This window comes from Trichomycterus rosablanca, chromosome 4 (assembly GCF_030014385.1).
Source record: "Trichomycterus rosablanca isolate fTriRos1 chromosome 4, fTriRos1.hap1, whole genome shotgun sequence".
Classification (NCBI taxonomy): domain Eukaryota; kingdom Metazoa; phylum Chordata; class Actinopteri; order Siluriformes; family Trichomycteridae; genus Trichomycterus; species Trichomycterus rosablanca.
The window spans coordinates 39,871,044-39,888,655 of NC_085991.1; the positions used below are offsets into that span (position 1 = coordinate 39,871,044).

The 17,612-nt window shown below is 37.7% G+C and overlaps 1 protein-coding gene across 1 annotated transcript; it reads right to left on the reverse strand.

Moving 5' to 3' along the window:
- Window positions 1-1,768: 1,768 nt before the first annotated feature.
- Window positions 1,769-15,120, reverse strand: epoa (erythropoietin a). Its single transcript, XM_062993310.1, has 5 exons — window positions 15,077-15,120; window positions 7,168-7,298; window positions 5,198-5,284; window positions 4,913-5,077; window positions 1,769-2,615 (listed from the first exon to the last, which is right to left on the reverse strand). Exons 1-5 carry the CDS (start codon window positions 15,087-15,089, stop codon window positions 2,463-2,465), a joined length of 549 nt encoding a protein of 182 aa, XP_062849380.1. The 5' UTR covers window positions 15,090-15,120; the 3' UTR covers window positions 1,769-2,462.
- Between the last annotated feature and the right edge of the window lie 2,492 nt (window positions 15,121-17,612).

A 17,612-nucleotide genomic window follows, 5' to 3' on the forward strand; every position in this document is an offset into this window, starting at 1 on the left:
AGGCGAACAAACACACATACTCATACTTAAGGCAATTTCTAGTACCTTCAATTGGCCTGACTGCATGTCTTTGGACTTGTAGGAGGAATCCTAAGCACCAGGAGGAAACCCACTGAGACACAAGGAGAACATACAAAATTCACACAGAAAGGACCCCGGAATCAAACACGGGCCTTTCTTGCTGTGACATTAAAGTGCTAACCCCTGTGTCACCTAAAACATTAAAAAATGGATTGCAGCTTTAATTAATGTTGTATAATAATGTTTTTGTGTGGAGCTGAACCCATTGTGACCTTAACCAGAAATATGGTTAGTAAAAAAAACATAATATTTGCATAATGATGCATAGTATTTGCAACAAGTGCATTTGTAACATTAAGACAATTTATGACAGTTATTTTCTATGATCAAGCAGCAAGGGGATTAACTTTAGATGAGCAGTCAGAAGAATGTGGTCAGTCTGTTAAAAGTTTTTTTATTTTTATTTTAAATTAACATTACAAGTTTACACACATGTGTAAAGAATGCATGCATGTCAAGACAGTGTTGGAATTCCAGTGATTTTTGCAACTGTTTTTTATGTGACTGAATAACAGGAACATACTGTTCATACTCAGTATACAGTATTGTTGGTTTTTTGCTGAAAATATTGGTGTAGAAAGTTTTACAATGTTACTAAACTTTGTTGCATGGTGAAATTATTCATTTCAACTTTAGGAAGAAAACACAAATTGTCATCTCATGCTAAAAGCAGTCGTAACCATCGTAACTGGTCTGTTATTAGAATTCACTGGCACATGAATGACAATGTCCACAGTCAAGCCAGCTTAACATTGCCATGGGATTAGACAACACACAAATAAATAAAACAAACAAAATAACTGGGGCTTTTTGTCTTGTAATCTCTGACCATCCAGACAATTTTCCTCCGTTTCTTCTTAAGTTTGTTATGAGCACTGTTCCATGTACTTCCTTATTGGGTGCATAGCACCATTCATATGGGTACACAGAGCTCACCATTTGAAGGTGATTAAAAACACTAACAGAATGTAATGATGCCATGCCATAAAGTTACATGACATGAGAAAACATTTGCTGCCACGCAATTCATAATCTAACATATATTTTTCAAGAAATGCACAATAAATGTATAAATCTTTAGGCAAATAAATGAGTTTCAATCATGTAGTCACAGATAAAGAACAGTTGCTAAAATCATAAAAATTCTTAACTTTGGACACGTTGTTCTGCAGTTTAGTGGACCATGGCTAATTTATTGTGCCCAAACATGCTTCAAGAAGGTGAGGAAAGCACTAAGATGAACGGATGACGAAGTCTTTGTCACACAAACAGATGACATACTGCATCCTTGTTTTCTCTCATCTATTTTTCCTCAGCGTAATATTTAGCATTTTAATAAGAAAAGGTAAAAACAAGCAAACAAATTAACAAACAGGAAAACTCATGGACAAACATCCTTCTTTAGACTTACACATTGAGTGACAAATCCCCAAAAAGAACACCATAACAAAAACAATGTCAAAAAACAAATAAAAAAAGACCAGTCTGAGCCTGGCACAAAAGAGAGAAACTAAAGTTTCCCAGGCCATAACACCGGACTGTGAACAGAACATGAGTCAGACAGGATGTTCTTCATGCATCCAATCAATATTTTTCCTGGCAGTGACGCAACATTTTTCTGCTAGTTATCTGTACAGAGCTGCTCGTTCACACGTGAGTCCAGCGCAGACACTTATACTCTCTTTAGTCCTTACAATACCCCCCTCCCCCAACATTCCCCCACAACCAAAAAATACAACTTTTTGGTCTCTCTTCTTATCATCAGAAATGACCTGTAAACAGTGTGTCCACTGATATCTTCTCTCTTACACGCAAACTTTCCACAAACCGCTCACACATTCACTCACTCATTCACACACAATATATACCATATAAAAGCAGCAGTGCATTACTAAAAAGGCTCAGACAGAAAGCAGGTGGCTTCCTCATAATTTATCCAACTTTTAGCAAGAAACCTGCCAAAGACCGAATAGTAATACACGTCAATATAAATACTAAACATCATAAAATGTATACAAATACAGTGAAATCCTAAAAAACCTTGACAAAGCAAGAGTGGTGACAGATAAGGCATGCCTCGAACACATCTGTGATAAAACCGTGTCAGTCAGTTGGGAAGACGAGAGTGACTAGCTGCGTCACATACAGAAAGTGTACAGTGCTGGCCGTGGCAGCAGTGAAGAGAACTACACCCTAAGGGCAGCTAGTCAATAAAGTTAAATATTTTGCCCCTCTTGTCCCCCGTCATGAGAACTTTCAAAGTGCTATAAGTCCTGACATCCTTCAGTCCTTAACAGTCCTAATAAGTGCCCATGGTACAGTGCTCTGCCATCTATCATAGACCAGACAAAACGAATGGGTCCTTGTATGTAGTGCTCCAATCAGCTGGTGTTATGCTGGCATACGGGTGCGTTGGCCAACAAAAGACGCACTTTTCCACGCAGGAAGTTGACATGGACCTGGAAGAGTTCTGACGCAGAGGACACTCTCCATGTATCCTGGACATCTATACTACCAGCTGTAGGAACATAATCCTGAAAGACAGAAATGATACAGATAGAAACACAAATTAAAAATTAAATTAAATAACTAATTATAATAATAAAAGAAGGTCCTGGATTTGATTCCCAGGTGGAGCGGTCTGTCTCTTTTTGTGTGGAGTTTGTATGTTCTTCCCATGTTTGTGTGGGTTTCCTCCGGGTGCTCTGGTTTATTCCCACAGTCGAAAGACATGCAGTCAGGTTAATTGGTGTGTGTGTGTGTGTGTGTATAAACCCTGTGAACTGTTGACCTTTCTGGCGTGTTTCCAATCATTCGTCCAGTGAATTGTACCCACCGCAACCGTGAATAGGATAATCGGTGGTTAATTAAACACAGGGGCATTTTTTACCCAGGCTGTCAATAATTCTGGGGCAGCTGTATTTTTAAAGCACATTATCAGCACTGGCATGGGATATGAAAGGTTACGCTTATTTAATATTTGCTTTAGTAACTGAATGACTGCAAACTTAGACTGTCTTATGGCATTCCCTGAATATGCTGATACAACACAGACTTTCCAGGAACTCTGTGAATGTGTGTTCCTCACAAACATATCAGTCGTTGATACAGTGGAATCCAACATGCTTGTCTTTACCCTTTCCTTTACACGTACGCATACCAACCCGATGAACCCCAGTTTGTGAAAGTTTGTACACACACTGTTTTATTCTAGTTACCATTATTAATGCACAGAAACAGAACTGTAGCTGTTGAAGTTGAATGGTAATTAGTAGATATTTATTCTTCAAACTTAGGTGCACTGCACTACATGACCTTTCTGACTCGTCCCTCATGATTATAGACTATACGTCTTGGCCGCCTAGACATTTCTTTTGAATTGGGTTTATACAAATATAGGTGTGATTCAAATGATTTAATACGTGTGACATTTAAAAATATAGAAAAGGGCTAAGGGTTTAAGTTTTAAAGTGCATAAAATATTTGTCTTTCGTATCATTTAACCACAGTCACACAGTTCTTTTGTCAGTGCAAATTTTCAAGAAATATTACACTTATTTTAACAGAATACTCCTGAATTACTAGTTTTAATGAGTAAATTTCCAGTGGAAAGGACCTTGCAAGTGAAACTTAATGTAAAGTTAAATTTTGTAGACTTTTCTGTCTCATCTCTCATACTCATGGGGCAAAATTGCACATACACTACCATACAAAACGAAGCAAAATTTCACATGCACTAACATTTGGCAAGCTAAATTAAAATAACTGTAACTAAACTGCAGTGATTTGCACAAGAAATTGCAGGCTGAACTTTATTTAAAGGTAATGTCAACTTTCCTGAACTTTTACGACCTTTCTGACTTGATCTCTCTTGATCATCGAACACAGCCAAGTTGGCATTTTACACATTACATTTTTATATAAATGTATAAAATTATAGCAAAGAATATTTAAATCTTGGTAAAGTGATTTATTAAAATCAGACTATACAAAGATTTCAAATCAATAATACAATTATTGATGTTGATAATCAGACCGATTATCAACATCAATAATTGTATTATTGATTTGAAATCTTTGTATAGTCTGTATAGTTAATCTGAGCGTTTTTTTGCTGGTAAAACTTAAAATTTAAGATGATTAATAAACTTTTAAGCAAAATTCCTGTACGCAAAAAGTCTAGTTTTGTTAAACTTTTCTGAACTTTGTTCAACCTGACTCATCTGTCATGATCATGAGACACACCTCATGGTTGCAAGAACAAAAGGGCTGAGGTCTCAGAGCTGGTCAAACTAGCTTATTTAAATTAATTTGTAACTTCGGGGTATGGTTGCATATGTAATTACAGGTCTAGTATAACCGGCATATTACTGATACTTGATACCTAGCTGATTCCTGGCTTCACTGGCATGTACCAGCTATTTTGACACTTTACAATTTTTACTATAAAGTATACTATAACACCACATCATAGTTCTTTTCAAAGCATTGTTTTTAAACTGTGATTAAATTTTTTAAAGTTGGCTTGTTAAGCAGAATTGATTTACAGCTGTCAGCCAATTGGCAACAAGGATTTTCCTCAGTCGTTGTAATGGTGTAATGATGGTTTGTTAAAATGAACGATCGGTCGCCACAGCGGATCATTCGTCCGCATATTTAATTTGGCACATTGTTTATGCTGGATGCCCTGTCCTGACACAACCCTCCTACTTATCCAGGCTATGTGTTCCCCCAATGGCTAGGAATAGTGGTTTGCTAAAATATTGTGACATTAATGAGATACCTAGGCCATAATGCCATGATTGACCGTGTGGAATCCAATCTGACTCACCTGTATGCTAAGGCTGCGCAGAACCTGTCTAATGCTGGCAATGTTTCTGATGCTGGCATCTATGTGTGAGTGCAGTGCAGAGTTGCTGATTGATGAACTTAATGAGCTGATGGCCATGTTTAGCAGCCATAGTCCCATCTGGACCTCCCGAGCCTGCTCCTCTAACTGTGAAAACAAGTTGTTGTTGTTGTTTTTAAGTTTTTCATAAACAAATTCTGAGCGTGGACAATTAAACAAGGAAAAAATATAGTCTACAACCCAAGGAAGGAAAAGTAAATTACTCACGTTTTTCTTTTCCCACACAACAAAATCCACTCTGGTCAGAGGAACTGTCAGAGGTACACCAGTGTTGCATTCCTCTTTACAAACCCTCTAAAATACCAAGACAGGAAATCAGTTTAGTAAAGGTGTTTAATTGTCCATATGTTTAGCAAAAACATGCCAATTATGCACATATTTTTTTACATGCAGATTACAAAATGCCATTACTGCACCTGTTTCCAACTACCTAGGTTGACTGTGACAGCATGGCCATAAATACAGTGGGGCCAAAAAGTATTTAGTCAGCCACTGATTGTGCAAGTTCTCCTACTTAGAAAGATGAGAGAGGTCTGTAATTTTCATCATAGGTACACTTCAACTATGAGAGACAAAATGAGAAAAAAAAATCCAGGAAATCACATTGTAGGATTTTTAAAGAATTTATTTGTACATTATGGTGTAAAATAAGTATTTGGTCATAACAAAAGTTTAACTCAATACTCTGTAACATAACCTTTGTTGGCAATGACAGAGGTCAAACGTTTCCTGTAAGTCTTCACCAGGTTTGCACACACTGTAGCTGGTATTTTGGCCCATTCCTCCTCTAGAGCAGTGATGTTTTGGGGCTGTCGCTGGGCAACACGGACTTTCAACTCCCTCCACAAATTTTCTATGGGGTTGAGGTCTGGAGACTGGCTAGGCCACTCCAGGACCTTGAAATGCTTTTTACGGAGCCACTCCTTCGTTGCCCGAGCGGTGTGTTTGGGATCATTGTCATGCTGGAAGACCCAGCCACGTTCCATCTTCAATGCTCTCACTGATGAAAGGAGGTTTTGGCTTAAAATCTCACGGTACATGGCCCCGTTCATTCTTCCCTTAACACAGATTTTCTTAAATTGCTCCCACAGTTGATTTATTCACACCAACCTGCTTGCCTATTGTAGATTCACTCTTCCCAGCCTGGTGCAGGTCTACAATTTTCTTCCTGGTGTCCTTCGACAGCTCTTTGGTCTTGGCCATGGTTGAGTTTGGAGTCTGACTATTTGAGGCTGTGGACAGGTGTCTTTTATACAGATAACGAGGTCAAACAGGTGCCATTAATACAGGTAACGAGTGGAGGACAGAAGAGCTTCTTAAAGAAGAAGTTACAGGTCTGTGAGAGCCAGAAATCTTGCTTGTTTGTTATTGACCAAATACTTATTTTCCACCATAATTTACAAATAAATTCTTTAAAAATCCTACAATGTGATTTCCATTTTTTTTTTTTTTCTCATTTTGTCTCTCATAGTTGAAGTGTACCTATGATGAAAATTACAGACCTCTCTCATCTTTCTAAGTAGGAGAACTTGCACAATCAGTGGCTGACTAAATACTTTTTGGCCCCACTGTAGATGCAAGTTAAAGTCTCATTTGGAAGGTCCAAAATATCTAAAGGCACCTTTATATACCTATACAGATTTTAGTGTATCCCAGTAAGCACCGACTACACAGAAATATACCAAGACATATTTTATTGGACAGTAATGGCTTAAATTATAAATATGCTATAAATATAATGTCTTGTACATGATCAGGCAGCTGTGTTGTCTGTTTTTCTAAAAATATCGTTATAAACCAGAGAGGTGGCCAGTGTGGGCATTGGGGTATTACATATTTGCTCCCAGTATGTAACCTACCAGCTAGTGTTTAAAAGTCAGCTTGCTAGCAATGTTAATCTCATTCCAGAAGTGCTTGTGTGGCACAGTGGTCTAATGTGACAGCCCACCACTGCTGAAACTTATAGTTCAAATCTCAGCTGCGCTCCTGACCTGGCTAGGCATCCAACAGACACAACTGGCTATTTTTTTTTATCTTATCTGAGTATTTAATCAGCAATTATGAGTCATTGCCGCTGAAAAAGTTAAATAACTCCTTGCTGTGATTAAAGGTTGGGCAAATATATTAGGACATTAAACTTTAATATTGTGTTTTTGAGTTGTGGAAATGTATCTTACCATTGCAGCCTCAGCATCCCGCGCATGTTTAATAAAGTGGTCGAGGACACGCAGGTCACAGATGGGCCGCAGTGGGGAGGGCAGGCCAGGCCGAGTCCACTCCAGCACAATTAGCAGCAAGGCAAAGAGTCCTAAAACAGACACAGTACAAGACATTCGGTCTGACCCATGCTTTCACTTATTCAAAGATAAAGACTATACAGTTTATCCATCCTTTATCTGGGACTTTACTTATGACAAGGTGTAAAATACCCTATATAGACATACATATGTGGAAAACCTTACTAATTATTGAGCTCAGTCATGCCAACTATTAACAGATACATAAACTACATTGTTTACAAATGATGCCACAATTTCCTGTTCCAGCATGACTGTCCCCATTTGTCCACCATTTGTCCAGTATGAGTTTGTCCAACCTTGCAAATGCTATTTTGACTAAATAGGCACAAATCAAATTATTAACTTATTTGTGGCAGTGGTAGCTCCTCAGTTAAGTCACTGGACTTGTAATTAAAAGGTTGTTGGTAAAAGCCCTACCAATACCAATTAGCCACTGTTGGACTCCTGAGCAAGGCCCTATATCCCCAATTGCTCAAATTGTATTCAGTCGTAGCTGTAAATCGTTTTGGATTAAAGCGTCTGCTAAATATCATCAGTTGAGCAATATAGTGTACAAGTTTTGTCAATCAACATTAACAGAGACTAGCCACCAGGGGGAGTAATACAGCTACATTGAATTAAACGTTACATTGAACTATTCTTATACGAAATTCCGCTAGTATAACTTTGTACAGAATTTTTTTTTTTAATTACCGAGTTCCAAACATCATATTAACCTTATCACTAATCTGTCTCATTATTCAACAAAAAATGTGACATTTAATAACAGCAATCTTTCAATTTATATCAGAAGTATCAGAAGAACACATCTAATGCTAAATGGCTAGCATCTATGATACTCTGGTTGGGGGGAAAAGCACTGCTGCTGTAGTATCCCTCGTTACCACAAGAGCCAAACGTTTAACATATGTACTTTTAATTGTTTATTAATGTTCATTTTTTGTTTATTATTTATTTATTAATTTATATGACGTCCCACTTCACAACATCAGCCAATAGAAATCTGCACGTTCTGACCTAAAGTGCTAAACAATGTTTTCAAGAATGCAGCAACCATTGTCAAACCATTGTCAACTCTTTTGCTCCTGAAACTGGACTCGCCACAACCATGACCAGGATAAAGAGGTTGATGAAAATGAACAACTATTGTGGTCATACATGTCAAACCTAACACAAAGTAAAAAGGAGGTATGTTTAGTGGCTAGATAAAGACAAGCAATACAGAAAAAAACTGCCAGATAGGTAAATTGGCTACTATAAATGCCAGTAGTAGGAGTACATAAACTTGGGCTTGTAATGCCCTGTGATAGATTGGCACCTGGTTCAGGAGGTAACTCTGCCTTGCACCCAATGTTCCCGGGTAAAACACTAATCACGATGAACCCCTTATCAATCAGAAGTAGGTGACTTCAGCACAATGCAAAAATCATAGAGACACATGTTAAGAGCTTCAGTTTATGTATACATCAAACATTTGAATGGGAATGAATGTAAATGTAGTATGGTTGCCGGTGCCAGTCTGATATACTGGGATTTTACACACAGCAGTCTCAAGAGCAGGGGTTCTCATTCTGCGGCCCACAACACACGGTAGTGCGGCCCGCACCACTATGCTATCAGCTAGCTATTCCCATACGTTAATGCATGTTAATATGTGCAGCCTAAAAAAGCGGCTTTTGGCCACTGTTGCAGCTAGGTTTACACAAAATACTTCCAGTGTGTGGCAGTTACACAGGCAAAAATGCCTTGTTGATTAGAATGGCCAGAGAAAAACTGCCAAGCTGGTTTGCCAAGGTTGTAACAATATCTTTATTTCTATATTTATTCTTACATATCTGTATATATTGTTTATAAGAAGAGATACACTACTGCTTCTATTACATGTACCAGATGCACAATTTGCACATACTGTTTTTTTGCATACCATATATTGTATATATGCATGTTGTACATTCGCCACACCCTACTTACTTACTTTATTTGTATTAGTTTCTCTTCTTTTGGTTGTTAAACTACTGGAGACCAATAATTTCCCTCTGGATAAATAAAGTATCTGTCTGTCTGTCTGTCTGTCTGTCTGTCTGTCTGTCTATCTATCTATCTATCTATCTATCTATCTATCTATCTATCTATCTATCTATCTATCTATCTATCTATCTATCAAACTTAAAAAAGAGTCTTCACAATGGGGTTAGCAGAATAGCATCTCAGAATGCACAGCATATTAAACAAAAGGGCCACTTTGATTTCCATAACTGTCAGTCTAAAACAAGATTCCAAAGCTAAAGTTTAAATAGCTTTTAAATATTCAAGACAGAAGTAAAATATACTTTTAGTTCTTATAGTAGGCTAAGAATTTGACATATCTGCTTTGTATTAGTAGATCAGGCTGGTGATTTTGTAATAGTGTGAGTAATGTTTTTGGCACACTAATATCAATTGAGTAAAGGCCAACACCTATCTTAATATTGTTGCTGATAATTTACATCTTTTGTATGGCCACAATTTATGATCAGCATAGAAATGCACCATGTCTTCTTAAACTAAAACCATGGACATGACAGTAAGTAAAATGTAGATCAACTGCCTCCCCAGTCAATGGATCTAAATTCTAAAACACACCTGGGATGTGGTAAAATGGTATATTTGCAGCATGAATGAGTATATGACAAATATGCTGCAATAATGTGATGCAATCATTACACTGTGTACCTCAAAAGTCAAAAATTTTCCAACACATTAAACACAGAATACTGGCTATTCTGATAGCAAATGGGACCCTATCCAGCATAAGTATAGTGTTCCTATCAAAGTGGGCAGTAAATGTATATTAATAACAATACAACCTTAACCTTATGATTACTAATAACTTCAGGTAAATTCTAAGTTTTCAAACTTGCCCAAAAACCGGCATGTCTTTAACAAACCACTGACATACAAGTAATACAGTACACAGTTATACAAGTTGAAATAGAACATTTTAATTAATTTCTAAAATATCCTTTTTGGACGAAAATACATTTATGTGAGCATATTTTGCAGATAAACACATTAACACTCACAAAGAATATTAAATATAAGGAATATTTTCCTTCCTTTAAATGTATGTGGAAGCTGTGAATAAGTGATCCCTCCAGCTTGGTCATGGGAACTTCTGTAAGCTGTTACATTGTCAATGTGCTCTTTCAGCACCAGCTAAATGATGACGCACTTAAGATACCAAGCACAACTGATCAGGCCACGTTCCATTAAGATTCAAGTTCTATTGATACTGAGGTGCATGTCAGCAAACACTTAAGGGCACATCAATAACAAAGTTAGATGGAATATGAGAACAACTACTTTATTGTTGTTAAGTCCATTGGATGTTTTCCCCAGAATGATTCATCCAAGGAAACCCTAGTAACACCAGATGTTGGTTCAGTGGTGTTTGGGATGTAAGTACAATTTAATTACCATGTTATTTTTATTTACAAAGTGAATTATAATTGTGATAAAATATAATACAAGCAGATCACGGTTAGAGACCTTGTTCAAGGGCCTAATAAACGCAATTTGATAATGCTTAAACCAGTGACCTTTTGAAATTCAAGTCCATTACTGTAATTGTTGAGCTACCACTGCTGAGCTACCTCTAATTAAATACCACTACTGCTGAGCTTCTGTTGTCCCTGGTAGAGTATTGTACTGGGACAATTTTGATCTACTAAAAGCCACTAAAATCTCTTTCTTATGCCTTTCAAGTCACAACACTGTCATTTTCACAGAATTCACCTCTGCTTCCTAACTACCAATCTAGAATCCCAACCAGCATGTTAAAAAATCCTAAAGTAGCTATTTGCAGGAAACTTAAAATGTTTTAAACAAAAACATTTTAGAAACACCTAATCTTCAATGGAGCATGAGCTTTTCCTTCATACCCTTCCTGACACGCACACCCACTTGACCTGCTTCTTTATCAATGACTGAAACAGAAAGACAGAGCAGCAGCAGTAGTCCTATCAATAAATATTGTTAGGCAGAGTGACAAACCACATGCTGAGTGCCTGTACTTGCAAAGTTAGTACCTTAGCCAATGTTAAAGGTAACAGAGAGTGTGCCAGCATAATTTCTATTTTCTCCCTTGGATGAGTGATATCTGGAGTACTGACAAGTACTAATATTAGCAATCTGAAAGTCCTTGAGATAGCAAAGCTAGGAAAGTATTTATATTTATCTAAAATACATAATAAAACAATGTCAACACTTCATTAATGAATAATACTATGTAACATGATACAAAAACAAATAACATTCTGATCTTAGAGCAGAGATGATGCAACCCTCTGTAGGGGAATCATATAGTGTGCACATCACATTTCCATTAAGCGAGTGAACTCCCAATCACCCATCTGACTTAGTTTCTGCTTAGTCACTCTTTAACTTCTAATCTGTGCAATTTTTATGATTTAGCAATCTATATGAAGTCATGAGTCAGCAGTTTCTATTTCTAGTAAATCATGTTTAAAGATTGCCCAGTCATTCAAGAATTTCAGGTTCTGCTATACAGTATCTTTATGTAAAACCTTATGTAATTCTCCTTCAGGCTACAAGAAGTAACAGTTTTTTTTTTTTAACTAAAACATGCTTTATGAAGCACAACCAAATGCATATTTAAATATTATAGGATATGAACTTACATCATTTACACGAATTCACAGAACATGCAGAAAAAATTAAGCTAACTGATATAATTGGAAATAATGGAATGTGGAACTGGTTCAGTGCTTTTCAATGAGTAATGCCTCAGTAAAACCATTAGTTTTTCCCATGAAACCATTTTATGAATGGTCTTTTAGCCATTAATGTGGGTATTAAAATGACTGAGTGATAATTTCCTATTAATAAAAAAAATATGTTACTGCAAGCATCTTCTGGATTTGATTCATTCAATAACACATGGAGGTGTGGTCCACAATTCTCTGCTATAAACCCCATGTCCAGAAAAGTTGAGACATTTTGTAAAATGCAGTACAATAAAGTGAAAATCTGTGATTTTTTCATTGTCTTGAATTTCTATTTAACTGACAAATGTAGTAAAACAATGTTTTCACTGATCAGCTTTATTGTATTTTGTAAATAAAAACACATTTAGAATTTGATGTCTGCAACACTACAAGAAATTTGGTAAAGAGGCAAAATACGCATAAAAAATTTATAGAATATTGAAGGTACAGTGTTTTAAAACATTTCACAACAAGCAGGTGAATTGGTAACAGGTGGGGTATTTATGATTGGACATAAAAGGAGGATCCACCAGGCCTGTACAGGAAATGATGAGTCGAAGCTCACCAATGTGTTCCATAGTTCAGGAGAGAATTGACAATCAGTTCAAAAAGAACATTGGTTTAAATCTTTCATCATATACCTTACATAATATTGTGAAAAGATTCTGGGAATTTGGAGAAAGCCCAGTCTGTGTAAAGCAAGAACAAAACCACTACTGAATGTGCGTGACCTTCAAGTCCTCAGATGACATTGCATGACAATGTCATGATGCTACTGTGATGAATATAGCTGCATGGGCTCTGGAATACTTCAGAAAACTGTTGACACTTAACACACTTTGACACTATATCAAGAAATGCAACCTAAAAGTCTGGCATAGGTGACTTGCATATGTGTGAATGAACCATTGATGTGAAAGTGTATATCAATATATCAACATATCAATATATACTGATTTTAGAGAGATGAGCTGCCATCAAGTTGACATATTTTCCCAGAAAGCCTGTGATTATCTCAACAAAACAATACCATGTCTTATTCTGCAGGCTCGACAACAGTGTGGCTTCACAGACACAGAGTGCATGTACTTGACTGGCCTGCCTGCAGTCCAGTTCTGTTTCCTATAGAAAATATATGGTGCATCATGAAGTGGAGAATCAGACAACAGCAACCATGGACTGCTGAGCAACTGAAGTCTCTTTTCAAGAAAGAATGAAGAAAAAAAACCACTGCAACAATTAGTGTCCTCAGTAACCAAATCATTAAAACCTTTAATTAACAGGAAAGCTGATGGATCACTGCACCTGTCCAGGCATTTTTCAGTGTGTTCCAGGGATCAAATTCTAAATGTGTTTATAATTACAAACTACAATGATGTTAATCAGTGAAAATATAGGAAATCTTTGTAAAACAAATGGGGAAAATGTACAGCAGTGCCAGTTGTGCCAACTTGTGGTTGCAAGTAACAGTGGCTGTGGTAGCTTAGTGGTTAAGGTAGCTGGTTGCTGGTTCAAGCCCCACTGCCACCCAGCTGCCACTGTTGGGCACCTGAGCAAAGCCCTTAACCCTCAACTGTTTGAATTGCATTTAGTCCTGAATGTAAGTCACTTTGGATAAAAGTGTATGCTAAATGCCACAAATACACAGATTTTTCAGATTTGCAAGTTTTGAGATTTGAGAGTTACAGGTTTTAAATTAGTAGACAGCAAACAAGAACACCACAGCATGTACTCTTACTGAAACAAAACGTTTTATACTACAGCTTTAAAAGAATTCTCATATGCACCAAACTACAATGAAGTTAATCAGTGAAAATATAGGAAATCTTTGTAAAAAAAAAAGAAGGGGAAAATGTACAGCAGTGCCAGTTGTGCCAACTTGTGGTTGCAAGTAACAGTGGCTGTGGTAGCTTACTGGTTAAGGTAGCTGGTTACTGGTTTAATCCCCACTGCCACCAAGTTGCCACTGTTGGGCACCTGAGCAAAGCCCTTAACCCTCAACTGCTTGAATTGCATTTAGTCTGCATTTAGGCCTAAGGGCAGTTGTAGCCTAGCGGTTAAGGTACTGGACTAGTAATCGAAAGGTTGCTGGTTCAAGCCCCACCTCTGCCAGGTTGCCACTGTTGGGCCCTTGAGCAAGGTCCTTAACCCTCCATTGCTTAGACAATACGTATACTGTCACATTATTGTAAGTTGCTTTGGATAAAAGTGTCTGCTAAATGCCACAAATACACAGATTTTTCAGATTTGCAAGAGTTTTGAGAGTTACAGATTTTAAATTAATAGACAGCAAACAAGAACACCACAGCATGTACTCTTACTGAAACAAAGTCTTTTATAATTCAGCTTTAAAAGAATTCTCACATGCATTGCAAATGATGTGAGTTAACCAGACAGTCGATATTCCAGAACAACTCACAGGCCACATGTTCACCATGCTCAAAGTCACACAAGATCATAATATACTCATGTCGTATATAGAGGAAAGTTTGCTATAACCTTCAAAATCAGAACAAGATACTAGCCACGTGTTCATCACTGATGTACTATTTTAAAATACGTATATAAAACATAAATAACCTATATGATAGCCAGTATCGCAATCTTACCTGTGCAGTGAAACATTCGAAAGGCGGCCCGGCATTTTTCAAATACATGATGAAAAACAAATCTCGTGTAAAACCATCAGCAAATATTAACTGCATGGAAAAAAAAAAGTGTGGTGCCGATCACTGTTCCAGCTCCTGTGCAGTAAGACAGTAGTGGGAAGCGTGCAGCACTAACAAGTACTGCTCGGATCTGCAGGAGCTTCTGCTCGTTCTATCTATTCATCACCCTGCTGTGACTACTGCTGCTGCTGCTGCTGGCAGCAGCGCACTGACCTTTACCTCCAGCACTGATAAAGCTCTCATTAGGTCAGGCGGCTACACATCGGTGGCACAGCTCCAGGAATCCAAATCTGTGATCTGTAGGGAATGTTAACCCTCACACAAAAAGCCAACGTGCTTCAGTTTACTCACGGGGTGTCTCCATCTCAGAATCAGCATAGTCCCTGGCAGGTTCCTCGTGTCTTCGCCCACGGTCCCGACTATTGGCCATTAATTTCCACCGAAGCGCTTTTACGGAACTGAGTTCGCACTTATTTTTTTTCTTAGTGTTGACCATGTAATTGGTCGGAATTGTTATCTGAGCTAGCCTACTTCCTGTTTAGGAAAACTGTTTTCTTTCATTGTCACATAGTTCGAATTTTCAAACAGCAGCAGTGACGCTAAAGAATCCTGCAAAAGTTTCCTCTCTGACCTCATGCATTTTCCTCTTGGCTGACGTTCAGATAACAGCTGATATTGCCAACAAGTAGTGACATTAATCAGACATCAATCACGCACGATCATTGCATCGGATGAGACATTGTGCGCCTGCAGGTTGCGCTTATTTGACGGATGCGCGCGCGGTGTTGCGCAGCAGGTGGGTTGACGCTGCACACCTAGGCTCGCGCCGTCAGTTACGACCCAAATACACGTTTTTAAGTTTCAAGTTTATTTGTCATTTGTACAAATGTTAGCAGCAGTTGTACATTGAAATGTGTGTTGGGAGCAGCCCCGGTTCTGGACTGCTTTGCTTGGGGGGGCAGTAAAACCTAATGAGGGGGCATGTTGATAGTCATGTTTTTGAAGCCAGAAATATATTCAAGGCTTGATTTGTGCATGAATGATGACAGCCAAGCTATTGATACTGGCTTAAAGTGATGTATGAGGTAAAGAAATAAAAATGCATGTTTTCGAACTTAAACTTAAAACCCAATGATTAAAAAATACATGTTGATTATGTAAATGGAGAAAAAAGATTATCTAATTGTATTTCATTTTAATACGCCCCCTTAATTAAATTGCCATTAGTTCATTAGCCTAACCGCTAACGGCTAATAAAATAATTTAAGCAACACCTATGTAAGAGGTAAGTAACATTAAAGCAACGAAAAACCACAGTTAAGCAAATATTACCATGTGGAAGTCAGTTTAAACTCAGAAGAGTGTTTACCAGTATACCTGCCTCTCGCTCACACTAACAGAACATATACTGCCGAACTGAACTGTTTGGGGCAGTCTGCCGATTTTTATATGACTCAAAGAGCCAATCAGGAATAAGCAAGGAAATATCTTCACACTGTAAAACAAAATGCATTTTTGTGATTGGTTCAGAGATCATTTTAAAAATAGCCGTTGCTTGCATTGTGCTTGGGGGGGCAAAGACACAATTTGGGGGGGCAATGCCCCCCTCAGTCCCCCCCTAGCGCCGGCCCTGGTTGGGAGGCTCGGGAACTCTACCAGTGTGCTATAATAAAATTACAAATAAGATAACAATATAATAAACAGTCTTTTAAAAGTATATAAAATATAAACAAGGAAGAAAAATATAGAAAAATATATGTAACAACAATTGCAGTTAAAGTGCAAATTTGCATTGTAAACAAAGTGAAAATTGCAGTAAATGTATACATACGTAGAACCATAGTAGACATTGCAGGAAATGTAACCATTGAACCATAGTAGACATTGCAGGAAATGTAACCATTGAACCATAGTAGACATTGCAGGCGTTATGGATATTTCACAGACAAGATTAATAATGGCTGTTAATAATGCTAATAATAGTAATAATAGAAATACTGATGATAATAATAATAATATTGCAGGATAGATTGAAGTCCAGATTGCCACATCATGTTTTGAAGTAATGTGGTATTAATATTAATATTAATATTGCACATGCCCAAAGTGTGAGTGTTATGAAATGTGAGTGTTGATGAGTAACTGAAAAGGGCTGAGTTATTATTATGCATTGTTTAGCATTCTGATGGCCTGTACGTATTCTGTGACTGAGTTGTAGTACATAACAATAGCCCATGTGAACAATATGGGCTGCAAAATATTATTTATTGCTTATCCTTTTGATCTTTCATGCAAAATATTCTTGCAAAAGAGTTCTGCCTTATTACAAATACACTAACTGAAAGAAAAACATCTTATTAAAATAATTTCTATAATTATATGGCAGCCACAATTAATTAGGCTGTGCATCCTACCTTGCTAAGCCCAGTCTTCTTCCATAATGCTTAATGACTTAATCTCATTAAGCCATCTGAAACCAATCCATCATGCAGGTCGTGCTTGTGAGTCTTCTCATCAGCTACACCACCATGCTTCACAGTGGGAATGAGGTCCTTTAAGACTCTTTGTTAATTTCAAAAAACCTATCCTGTCCCATCTTTACTTGCTTTCATCATTTTCCTGATATTGTCAACCTCTTACCTATTGTCTTGTAGCCATTTCCTGATGTGTGCACCTCAACAACCCTAGGCGGGCGGCACGGTGGCTAAGTACGGCAGCACTGTCGCCTCACAGCAAGAAGGTTCTGGGTTTGATCCCCAGGTGGAACGCTCCAGGTCCTTTCTGTGTGGAGTTTGCATGTTTTCCATGTGTCTGTGTGGGTTTCCTATGCGAGCTCCGGTTTCCTCCCACAGTGCAAAGACATGCAAGTGAGGTGAATTGGAGACAC

Bases quoted from the DNA above. Each gene is read 5' to 3' on its own strand.
- epoa (XM_062993310.1), bottom strand. The intron at 5,078-5,197 runs GTGAGTAATTTA...TTGTTTTCACAG, and splicing joins TTGTGTGGGAAAAGAAAAAC to TTAGAGGAGCAGGCTCGGGA. The intron at 2,616-4,912 runs GTGAGTCAGATT...TCTGTCTTTCAG, and splicing joins TGCGCAGCCTTAGCATACAG to GATTATGTTCCTACAGCTGG.